Source organism: Priapulus caudatus, unplaced genomic scaffold, assembly GCF_000485595.1.
Source record: "Priapulus caudatus unplaced genomic scaffold, Priapulus_caudatus-5.0.1 Scaffold87, whole genome shotgun sequence".
Classification (NCBI taxonomy): domain Eukaryota; kingdom Metazoa; phylum Priapulida; class Priapulimorpha; order Priapulimorphida; family Priapulidae; genus Priapulus; species Priapulus caudatus.
The window spans coordinates 142,487-154,293 of NW_014577148.1; the positions used below are offsets into that span (position 1 = coordinate 142,487).

The 11,807-nt window shown below is 47.4% G+C and overlaps 1 protein-coding gene across 2 annotated transcripts in view; it reads right to left on the minus strand.

Moving 5' to 3' along the window:
- Nucleotides 1–2,149: 2,149 nt before the first annotated feature.
- Nucleotides 2,150–11,807, minus strand: part of LOC106804776 (60 kDa SS-A/Ro ribonucleoprotein-like) — a 20,286-nt gene continuing 10,628 nt past the window's right edge. The window contains exons 2-8 of one of the 2 annotated variants that reach the window (XM_014806107.1): nt 9,383–9,958; nt 6,069–6,124; nt 5,772–5,900; nt 5,338–5,625; nt 3,436–3,675; nt 3,075–3,238; nt 2,150–2,825 (exon numbers count right to left, since the gene is read on the minus strand). In XM_014806107.1, coding sequence (XP_014661593.1) covers nt 2,687–2,825; nt 3,075–3,238; nt 3,436–3,675; nt 5,338–5,625; nt 5,772–5,900; nt 6,069–6,124; nt 9,383–9,899 — 1,533 coding nt within the window. In that variant the 5' untranslated portion in view covers nt 9,900–9,958 and the 3' untranslated portion in view covers nt 2,150–2,686. Of the gene's footprint in view, nt 2,826–3,074; nt 3,239–3,435; nt 3,676–5,337; nt 5,626–5,771; nt 5,901–6,068; nt 6,158–9,382; nt 9,959–11,807 lie in introns of both variants that reach the window. The other variant, XM_014806106.1, reaches the window with a different exon arrangement.

The following is an 11,807-nucleotide window of genomic DNA, read 5'->3' on the forward strand; positions in this document are numbered from 1 at the left end:
AGGGGGTTGATGAGAGAGGTGCGACGGGGGAGACGAGTGTTGTGGCTGTAGTGGGGATGGTACGAAGGGCGAGTGAGAGAGGTCTTATTTGAGGAGGAGGGATAATGGTAAGGGAGTCGAAGGGAGGTGATGTTAGAGTAAGGGAGGAGGGTCGGCAAATTCATTATGTTTGAGTGTAGGGCTTGAGAGAAGGAGGGGAGAAAATTGGCGACGGGGGAGGTTGGGATGAATGGTGGTGGGGTTTTCTTGGTGAGGTAGTGGGTGGGAATGGTGAGAGTGAGAGTGTTGTGGAGGGAGGGGAGTGGTTTGGAAGTAGAGTGTGTTGGAAGAGGATGTGTGGTGGATGGTGGTGAGGAGGTGTGGAAGAGGGGGGAATGGCTGGTGAGAGGGGAGAAGGGGATGGGTATGAGTAGAGGGGAGGGAGAAGAGGTAGAAAAGGAAGGTGTACGGGTAGAGGATGGTGCGGAGAGAAGAGCGGATGCGAAGGGAGAGGAGGAAGAGAAAGGGATTGGAGGGGGGGAGGATGTGGGTTGTTGTAGGGTAGAATAGGGGTGAAGAGAAGGGGGAGAGGGTAGAGGAGGGGAGAACGGGGGTGATGGAGGAGGAGGGGGAGGAGGCGGGGGGGGAGGGAGGAATGGGGGGGAGAAAGAGGGGAGGGGCAGGACGGTGTGTGGGCGTTGGATGGATGTTCATGAAGGTGGGAGAGGTGGGGAGGGAGGGAGGGAGGTGAGGGAGCGAGGGTGGAGTGAGTGGAGAGGAGGGGGGAGGGGATGGGGGGCCGGTGGGGCGAGCATAAAATCAACCATAAAACAAAAATCGAATTATGAAACAAAAAACATGCCATACTCTATCAGGGGGAGTATTTAGGCCCCCTCAAAATCGTAGGTCCATGCCAACTGGCCCACCTGCCCCCCCACCCCTCTGTTCTGGCCTGTATATAGACCATTACTTACTATAGACGCTGTCTACTACTAGACTACACTCTAACTCAGTAGATAATAGTAATTATCAGTCTTAACAAGTTACAGTCATGCCTGCAGACGTTTTTATGTCTTACCAATTTTTTATGGTCACCTATTATAGACAACACATTAATAAGAGTAGACTACTCACATTTCCCAGCTGCTCCTTGCTCTATCAACTATCATGCAGCTGTATACCTGTACCATAGTAGAGCTCATAGGGTCTATATCCCCCAGAGTACTATCGGAGGGTACCCTGGGTATGGTTCGATATATCGGAACGTACACTGGTAACTATCTGATATGGTTAATAGGGTTAGGGTTAGGGAGTAGGCGTAGGCGACTCCCTAGACTCGTTAGTGGAGTAGGCGAGGTACGGTCCGGCATATTAGATAGTACCAGGGTACGTTCCGATATATCGAACCGTACCCAGGGTACCCTCCGATAGTACCCTGGGGGACATAGACCCTCTCAGCCATATTAGAGCTAGACACATATAATGTACAGCAAATCCGTGCGCACCGCATTGTTTTTTTTTGGGGGGGGCATCTTCAGAGTGTCTGCATGGCAGGCATAGGCCATTCGGGGCGTCTGACGGATACACCCACCACTGAATTATTCTGGCAGTGGCCATTCACGATACCTGAGACTATGCCAAACATTTTCCAATGGGTGTCAGACGGTTTCCTTTCCAGCTAATCTAGCTCAATTTTGGGGTATCGGTTTTTTAGGTCTGGCGGATGCGCCCCACCACTAAAATATTCTGGCAGTGTCCATTCCTGATACCTGGGACCATGCCGAACATTTTCCAATAGGTTTCATGGGGTTTCCTCTCCAGCTTGGGGTGCCTTTCAAATGACCCCACTGACCACACCCACCACCGGCTGGTCGGCAGACTTCTATTTCCTTACATGGGTATGTACAGGAATCATTGCTATATGCATGAAAATTGGTTTCCTTTCCAGCTAGGCTGACCCCCCTGAGCTCCCAGTCTATATGCACGATGAGCAAGAATGTGCAACAATCATATGCCATGCTAATAAATTATTGATGGTGTAGCACAACCTACAGAATCAACTGTGCATGGTAGTTAGGGCAACATTACCTGGCTTGGAGAAAACTATTCTTCTGTTGGAAATTGTGGAAAATTAAAACCGGTCGATCGATAGAAACCATAAAATCCCATGAAAACCTCACGCGAGTTGTTTTTACCACATTTTTAACAACCATAATCATAGTTTCCCACAATACAAAAATAATCTGTATAGCATCCACTTTATGGTTGCCAACACATCTATTTATGATAACATGTGGTATATATACATATAACTAGCCGAGATGCTACAGGCAAAAGGAGGCAAAACACAGTACAGATGTATGTACATTTAAATGCAATAACTACTATCACCACACACATAAATGCCTTGATCCATACTGTACCCCATATATAATAAGCGTGTCTCCCACAATCGACTCTACATTTGAAACACAAAGACGGCGGCAGCACACAGTGCAGCATGCTACTTGAGCCCTCACCTAGCGACCAACACCAAAGGTGAACAAGAATCAGATGATGGAAATCCAGCATCAAAGCTGGAGATGCTTTGCCCGTAAAAGGGCAACAACTGAATACAGGAATACCGGCGACAGTAACATTGCCGATACATTTGCACAATGGACTCATGGTACATTCATCAGCGGGGCATACACAGCGAGTGCTAGCCTCACTTGAAGCCCCGCGCAAACTCTGCAATCAGCTGTGGACAGCGCTCATCAAATCCAACGATGTCCAGCATGCCTGCATCGTTGTAATCAGCAGTCTTAAACATCATTGTGTTCTTCTTCATTCCACACACCAGGAGCCTGCAGATGCACAAACGATGTGGAAAACACATGATCACTGGATTAGATGATAAACTAACGTGAAAGATGGAGGTATTTAATTCAGTCATCAACATCTCATGACTTGCAATGCAGGCTTAATACAATTCACCAAATCTGCAGTCAGGTTAAATGCAAGTTGTGGCATGATTTTATTGCACTTATGCACACGATTTCTTCGCAATAGTGGCATTTATGATGCAACCCTTGGTTGAAACACGCCCTCCTTACTTTGCATCCGGATTCACAGCAGCTCGATATTCCTTGAGTGCCTCTTTAGTGTTATCATTGGATAATTGTAAGAGATCACTCAGTATGAGAAACACATCAAATGCCGTCTTCTGCTCTGTGGCCCAGGTAAGAGGTTTGGATGGGTCAGTACCTCCAGTAATGTGCTGCAGGCAAACAAAGAAGATGTGTAACGGTGTAACAACGTTCAAATCTAACGTCATATACGTCAGGCAGTTTATTGGGTTGCTAGCAACTGATGGAACTGACTGAGGAAGGCAGTGATTTCTGCAAGAGTCAGCGAAGTGTAATAGGGGATATGTTATAAAGGCGTGCATACTATTTCCCACTGCTGTGTACTCACCGGCGTCAGCAGCGATGCAATATTCTCCACAGACATGCTCTTGTTAGTGCTGATGGGCTGTATCTCCTTACTGTGGAACACAAACACCGCTACCTCTGGCTCTTTTCTGACCAGTGCCGTCACCATAGCGGCAGTTATTGTGGATATGTGCGTGGTGACCACCCCATGCTCTCGTCCAGCTGTGGAGGAACCGGCAATGTCCACTGCTACGCAGTAGGTCTTGTCAGTCGGAACGAGGAGCTGTGAAACAGGAAATGCCGTCGAATCAAGCTTAATACCCGCTTAAATATATTTGCAGTTTGCACCGTAAAATTTCCATATTGGACAACCAAAGAATACTTCCATTAACAATTATATGTCTGGGTAAATATAATTCAAGTAGAATTTTACGACTTGACAACACAGAAACTTCAGCAAATTGGTATAACATTATCCCCCTCTATAGTAAGAATATCTGGTCACCTAGATAGTCTGCCTATGCTTGCTACATAGGGCATTCTCTTTCCTTACTATTACACACTTGTATGAATTCATGCAGATTTAAATAGAATCTGATTAAAATCGATAAACTTTAAACCTGGTTAATAGCACCTGGGTAATGGCACCTGGGTAATCTAGAAATGAGAATACATACCTGGCAAATGATGTTATTTGCATGTCTGATTTTAACATTATAAACAAACACAATGCCAATTCCCTATCTAACAAGGTCACAGGAACTGCACAATTCTCACTGTGTGTTACAAGTGATTGTTTAATCGTAAATACATTTAAACAAGAGCCGCCGAGCGTCTGGGCTCATCTGAGGTCTGTTGCTACGATTATAAACATAACATTTAAGTCGTGCATAGTGACACCTTTGTTAGGCGCAGATATGCAGATACGCAGATACGCAGTTGCGTACACATCATTTCAGCAACATTCTGCATTCTGCATACCTCCCAAATCCCATTGGTTGATACAAATCACGTGCCTGAAACTCCTGTTTTATGGTGCATTGTGACCCTAACCCTAAACTATTTAAAAAAAAAAAATGTTGTTGTTATTAAATTGTTGTAAATAAATCATGTAAATATTTGCATAATTGGAAAAAAATAGTTAAAGGATAAAGATAGAAAAATACAGAAAACGGGTAAATAATAAAAATCAGATGGGATTCGATCCAACGACCTTTGAGCCGTGACGCCTGTGCTGTACCCGTACGGCTATCCAGGCTTATTGGGTTTCTAGATTATGGATGTGCCATGAATATGACAACACTGTCACATCATTGAGGCAGTTGAGGAATCCATGTTTAATCCTCCTCTTGGGGGTCAAAAGGTTATCAGACACTTACTCTTCGCACGTCAGTGAAAGCACATTTCATGGTCCTTTCAATAAAGTGTGATAAACATGGTAGGTCAGCGCTGAAACAAAAAAGTTTTTCACTCGTGCCATTAGCGCATGTCCAGAAAATGTCTGATATCTGACCTTTCCCCCTGCCCTTTGACCTGTGACCTCCGATTTCGCCACTGGTGATGGTTTCCTGCCCATCACACTATACACCAAATATTAAAGCATAGGTCGAGACCGTTAAGATTTGTGGCCGCAATTCCGTATTTCCTCCTATATCTTAAGTTAAGGGGGAAATATTCCCCCTCCGTTTACACATCTTGACCTTTGACCCTTGACCCCAAAATTTGTCATCCTGAGCCATTTTCACAATCCCCCCCCCGACATCCCTAATATCGTGACCATATGTTGAGCGGTTAAGATTTGTGCCCAACTGTTGACGGACAGACGCAGCGGACGGATGCCACGAATGACGATCATGCGATTCTACAAGCTGCATCTGACTATGTCAGATGAGCTAAAAATGATAGAAAGTTCTAATATAAAAAAGTTTGCTCAGGACTGCTTTACCTCAAACGACGTGTGAAGCGCATTTGTAAGAGCCTCCATCACTGGCATATAAGGAATCCAGTTGAGCTTTGACATTGTTGAAACATGTCCACACTCATACATCTTCAGAAGGTTGGCGATTTCGACTGGGTGTATCTTCGACTCTCTAATTAACTCGCTGTCTGTGATGCGGACAAGGATGTTGGAAGTGAAGGGGCTATCTTCTTCAAGCACCCCAATAGCAGTCATCTTGCCTAGATGATTGAGCAATTCCACGTAATTCATAGTCTGTGCAAGAGCACCCCATACCTAAACAAAGTAATACAATGTAAGAACAGTATAGCTGAAGTAGCTTCAAAGTTGCCACTAACTACACCTACTTTGCAGTCAGACACTTTCAAATATTTTTACTTGTTATTTACATTTACTGACCTTGAAAAATGTTATTAACATACCTCCTTACTGGTATACAAGGTAGTTGGGACTTGTGCAGATGTCAAAATATGCTCCTCAATGAAACGTGCTGCAACCTGGTGATCTGTGGTGTGCTTCACTTCATTAACTCCATAGAAATACTTGAGCAACTGATGAATTTAACAAGACATACCATGTAATGCAGCAACATGCGCTAGGATGTTTTTTAGAATTTGAAGCTTAAAACTAGATACAGAAAAACGAATTATCTCATAGGATGAATAAATGAGCAAATGAATACCTGCACATTATTAAAAGGGTATAGAGCAACTACCTACCGTTTGCACTTCAGTAGAATCACTCTCTGCATAGGTCTTCTTTACCGTGTCATAACCTTTCATAATAAACATAAAAACAGCAGCCAAGCCTGTAAAATACAAAAAATAATTAGGGCTATACAGCAATATTATTTATATACAAAGCATATATATATATATATATATATATATAGCCATACCCCTGTACCCATGGAATATTCAACTTCTACATCACTTACATATACAAAGTATTTATACTGCATCAACTCATTATATCAGGAGTCTATCAATTTGATAGACTCCTGATTATATATCGCACAAAGAAACAAATACATATTGCAACCAACAAAACAAACAATAAAGCAAACTGTGTGATAACACACCATTGATCTCCTAAACAATTGTCTTACCATCATTAGTAGCTTCGGGTGGATGAGTCTGAGGACATCTCTGTGTGTCCACTTCAGTCGTGATTTGCCCTTCAAACGAGGCACCAAGTTTCTACTGCTGATCGGTTTTGTACCAGTTAAGTATGCTGTTCGCTGGCCATGACCCCAACCAGCCAGAGGTCGTGCACTCAATGTAGTCGCATAATCAATAAAGGTGAACAACTCAGAACTGTCAAGTAGGATACGGGGCAGGAGTGCGATAGGCTCCATGTGTTTCGCAGATGCGACTTCGAGTGTGCACATGCAGCCAATGGCAAAAATTAGTGCATGCCGGTTAACTGAGGATCCTTGTAAAGAGAATCGTCCATTTTCGGCAATGACCTCGTTGCTCGTTTCTTCTATCCTCTATCATGTCTTTTAAATGCGGTGTTTTCGCTAATGTCAGTTTTGTAAACCTTGGACAATATGATGGATACTCATTGCCATAGCACAGAAACCGATTGATAAATAAAATTGGATCTGGCTTGTTATCGCAGCCATGTTAGATAATATTAATAATTCGTGAGGTACCACTATGCATCAACTGTCAGTATATGCAACCTGCAATAATATTAAAAAATAATATAGATTTAGCTTGCATTGGTTTCGCCACTCACAACGCGAGTCACGAATTTACTTATCGTACACGTAGAACTATCATCTATGTCTATATAACGGTCACCTGTCTATAGCGATGTTTCACGTGACGTCATAGATCAGGTCACGTGTATTTGTTATGTTGTGGTTGGCAGAAGCGTAAGCGCGCTGCTTGACATTTACAGATGAATGACCACATGTTCTGATAGAAAGAGCTGTTTATGTAGTGCACGTACCACGTGCGTGTGCAGGTACACTGTGAGTGGTGTGCGTGTGCACGTACACGTGCGTGCGAGCGTTCGTATATGCACATATACGTGCGTGCGTGCATGTGCACGTACACCGCGTGCATGCGTGCGTGCCTACGTTGCGTGTGCAGATACACGTGTGCATAGGCGGCGCTGCGTGCATGCGTGCATTTGGATGTACACGTGCGCGCATGCGTACCTGCATATGCACATACACATGCGTGCATGCGTGCATACGTGAGTGCGTGCGTACGTGCACGATACACGTGCGTGCATGCGTTCGTGGAACGTTACACGTGCGTGCTTGCGGGTGTGGCACGTACATTGCGCTGCAGTGCGTGTGCACGTACACAGTGCGTGCATGCGTGCGTGCGAAGTACACGTGCTGTGCCGCTGCGTGGCGGTGGTGTATGCGTGTTCACATACACGTGCGTGAGTGCGTGCGTGCGTGCGTGCGTACGTGCGTGCGTGTGCAGGTACACGTGTGTGCATGCGCGCGTGCGTGCGTTTGGATGTACACGTGCACGCGTGCGTACACACACGTGTGTGCATGCGCACGTGCAGGCGTGCGTTTGGATGTACACGTGCGCGCTTGCATATGCACATACACATGCGTGCATGCGTGCGTGCGTGTGCACGTACACGTGCGTGCGTGCGTGCGTGCGCACGTACACGCATGCGTGAGTGCCTTCATGTGCACGTACACGTGCGTGCATGAGTGTGTGTGTGCGTGTGCACGTACACGTGCGAGCGTGCGTGCGTCCGTGTGTGTGCACGTAGATGTGTGTGCATGCGTGCGCACGCACACGTGCGTGCATGAGTGTGTGCGTACACGTGTGTGCGTGCGTGCGTGCGTACGTACACGTGCGTGCGTGTGAACTTACAGTCTTACACGTGCGTGCATGCGTGCGTGCGTCCGTGTGTGTGCACGTACACATGCGTGCGTGCGTGTGCAGTTACACGTTCGTGCGTGCGTGCGTGTGCAGGTACACGTGTGTGCATGTGTGCATGTGTGCGTGCGTGCGTGCGTGCGTGCGCACGTACACGTGCATGAGTGTGCGCGCGTGCACGTACACAGACGTGCGTGCATGCGTGTGTACGTACACGTGCGTGCGTGCGCTTGTATCGAACAATATCACGCATCTGCTTGCTGCCAACCGTTAAACTACGCATGTGCGCATATGATGTCAATGTTTATAAACATGAAACATCGCTATAAAAGAACACTTTTGGTACTACTTCTCCTAAGTGGCAAGAGTTAAGAATAGTCCATGATCTGATCATGATAATGGCATGTACTGATGAAGTCCGAGTTTCCTCTGACCAATGCCCACATCGCCAAATCCACCAAAAATCGTCGATGTGGGCATTGGTCAGAGAAAATTCGGACTAGTCTAGATGGCATGATCATGGACACGTGTGCAGTGTGACGTGAGTCTATGCACAGGCCCTTGGAGGCTCAAGTTTCAAGAAGAGTATAAGAGCGAAGCGCTTCGCTCTTATACTAGTTATACTCTTCTTAGCTCTACTCTAGTAACTATAGCCCGCGTACAGTTACCGCTGGCGCAAGCGCAAGCGCAGCGGCAACTGTACGCGGGCTATAGTTACTAGGGTGTCACTTTCCCCGGGCGTAGATAGAGGGTGCCGCTACGTGACAGCACTAACCCTAACCCTAATCCTAACACAAGTTCAGCCACATCACGTGACCCTCCATCTACGCCCAGGGGAAAGTGCATCCCTAGTTACTAGAGCTATACTCTTCTTGAAACTTGACCCTCCAAGGGCCACAGGTCCCTATTAGGCCATGAGAATTGAGGTATGAGTTTCCCGTCCGAGATATTTTGAAAAGTGAGGAGGCTTTTTTTCATTTTTCATTTTTCATTATTCATTTAATATTTGTAGTTAACCCATTGTTCATGCGACATCCGCATACATGTGTGTAATAATTCATATTTTATTATCATTATATATCGCACAAAGAAACAAATACATATTGCAACCAACAAAACAAACAATAAAGCAAACTGTGTGATAACACACCGATTCCTAACAATTGTCTTACCATCATTAGTAGCTTTCGGGTGGATGAGTCTGAGGACATCTCTGTGTGTCCACTTCAGTCGTGATTTGCCCTTGCAAACGAGGGCACCAAGTTCTACTGCTGATCGGTTTTTGTACCAGTTAAGTATGCTGTTTCGCTGGCCATGACCCCAGCCAGAGGTCGGTGCACTCAATGTAGTCGCATAATCAATAAAGGTGAACAACTCAGAACTGTCAAGTAGGATACGGGGCAGGAGTGCATAGGCTCCATGTTTCGCAGATGGCGACTTCGAGTGTGCACATGCAGCCAATGCAAAAATTAGTGCATGCCGGTTAACTGAGGATCCTTGTAAAGAGAATCGTCCAATTTCGGCAATGACCTCGTTTGCTCGTTTCTCATCCTCTATCATGTCTTTTAAATGCGGTGTTTTCGCTAATGTCAGTTTTGTAAACCTTGGACAATATGATGGATACTCATTGCCATAGCACAGAAACCGATTGATAAATAAAATTGGATCTGGCTTGGTTATCGCAGCCATGTTAGATAATATTAATAATTCGTGAGGTACCACTATGCATCAACTGTCAGATATGCAACCTGCAATAAATATTAAAAAATAATATAGATTTAGCTTGCATTGGTTTCGCACTCACAACGCGAGTCACGATTTACTTATCGTACACGTAGAACTATCATCTATGTCTATATAACGGTCACCTGTCTATAGCGATGTTTCACGTGACGTCATAGATCAGGTCACGTGTATTTGTTATGTGTTGTGGTTGGCAGAAGCGAAGCGCGCTGCTTGACATTTACAGATGAATGACCACATGTTCTGATAGAAAGAGCTGTTTATGTAGTGCACGTACACGTGCGTGTGCAGGTACACGTGAGTGTGTGCGTGTGCACGTACACGTGCGTGCGAGCGTTCGTATGCACATATACGTGCGTGCGTGCATGTGCACGTACACCTGCGTGCATGCGTGCGTGCCTACGTGCGTGTGCAGATACACGTGTGCATGCGCGCTGCGTGCATGCGTGCATTTGGATGTACACGTGCGCGCATGCGTACCTGCATATGCACATACACATGCGTGCATGCGTGCATACGTGAGTGCGTGCGTGTGCACGTACACGTGCGTGCATGCGTTCGTGTGAACTTACACGTGCGTGCTTGCGTGTGCACGTACATGTGCGTGCGTGCGTGCGTGCGTGCGTGCGTGCTTGAGTGAGTGCGTGCGTGTGCACGTACACGTGCGTGCATGCGTGCGTGCGAACGTACACGTGCGTGCCTGCGTGCGTGTGTGAGTGTGTGCGTGTTCACATACACGTGCGTGAGTGCGTGCGTGCGTACGCAGGTACACGTGAGTGTGTGCGTGCGCAGGTACACGTGAGTGCGTGCGTGTGCAGGTACACGTGCGTGCGTGCGTATGCACATATACGTGCGTGCGTGCGTGTGTGCGTGTGCAGGTACACGTGTGTGCATGCGCGCGTGCGTGTGTTTGGATGTACACGTGCACGCGTGCGTACACACACGTGTGTGCATGCGCACGTGCAGGCGTGCGTTTGGATGTACACGTGCGCGCTTGCATATGCACATACACATGCGTGCATGCGTGCGTGCGTGTGCACGTACACGTGCGTGCGTGCGTGCGTGCGCACGTACACGCATGCGTGAGTGCCTTCATGTGCACGTACACGTGCGTGCATGAGTGTGTGTGTGCGTGTGCACGTACACGTGCGAGCGTGCGTGCGTCCGTGTGTGTGCACGTAGATGTGTGTGCATGCGTGCGCACGCACACGTGCGTGCATGAGTGTGTGCGTACACGTGTGTGCGTGCGTGCGTGTGTACGTACACGTGCGTGCGTGTGAACTTACAGTCTTACACGTGCGTGCATGCGTGCGTGCGTCCGTGTGTGTGCACGTACACATGCGTGTGTGCGCGCGTGTGCAGTTACACGTTCGTGCGTGCGTGCGTGTGCAGGTACACGTGTGTGCATGTGTGCATGTGTGCACGTACACGTGCGTGCGTGCGCGCGTGTGCAGGTACACGTTCGTGCGTGCGTGCGTGTGCAGGTACACGTGTGTGCATGAGTGTGTGTGCACGTACACGTGCGTGCGTGCGCGCGTGTGCAGGTACACGTTCGTGCGTGCGTGCGTGTGCAGGTACACGTGTGTGCATGAGTGTGTGTGCACGTACACGTGCGTGCGTGCGCGCGTGTGCAGGTACACGTTCGTGCGTGCGTGCGTGTGCAGGTACACGTGTGTGCGTGCGTACGTGCGTGTGTGTGCAGGTACACGTGCGTGCGTGCGCGCGTGTGCAGGTACACGTTCGTGCGTGCGTGCGTGTGCAGGTACACGTGTGTGCGTGCGTACGTGCGTGTGTGTGCAGGTACACGTGCGTGCGTGCATGCATGTGCACGTAGACGTGCGTGCGTGCGTGCGT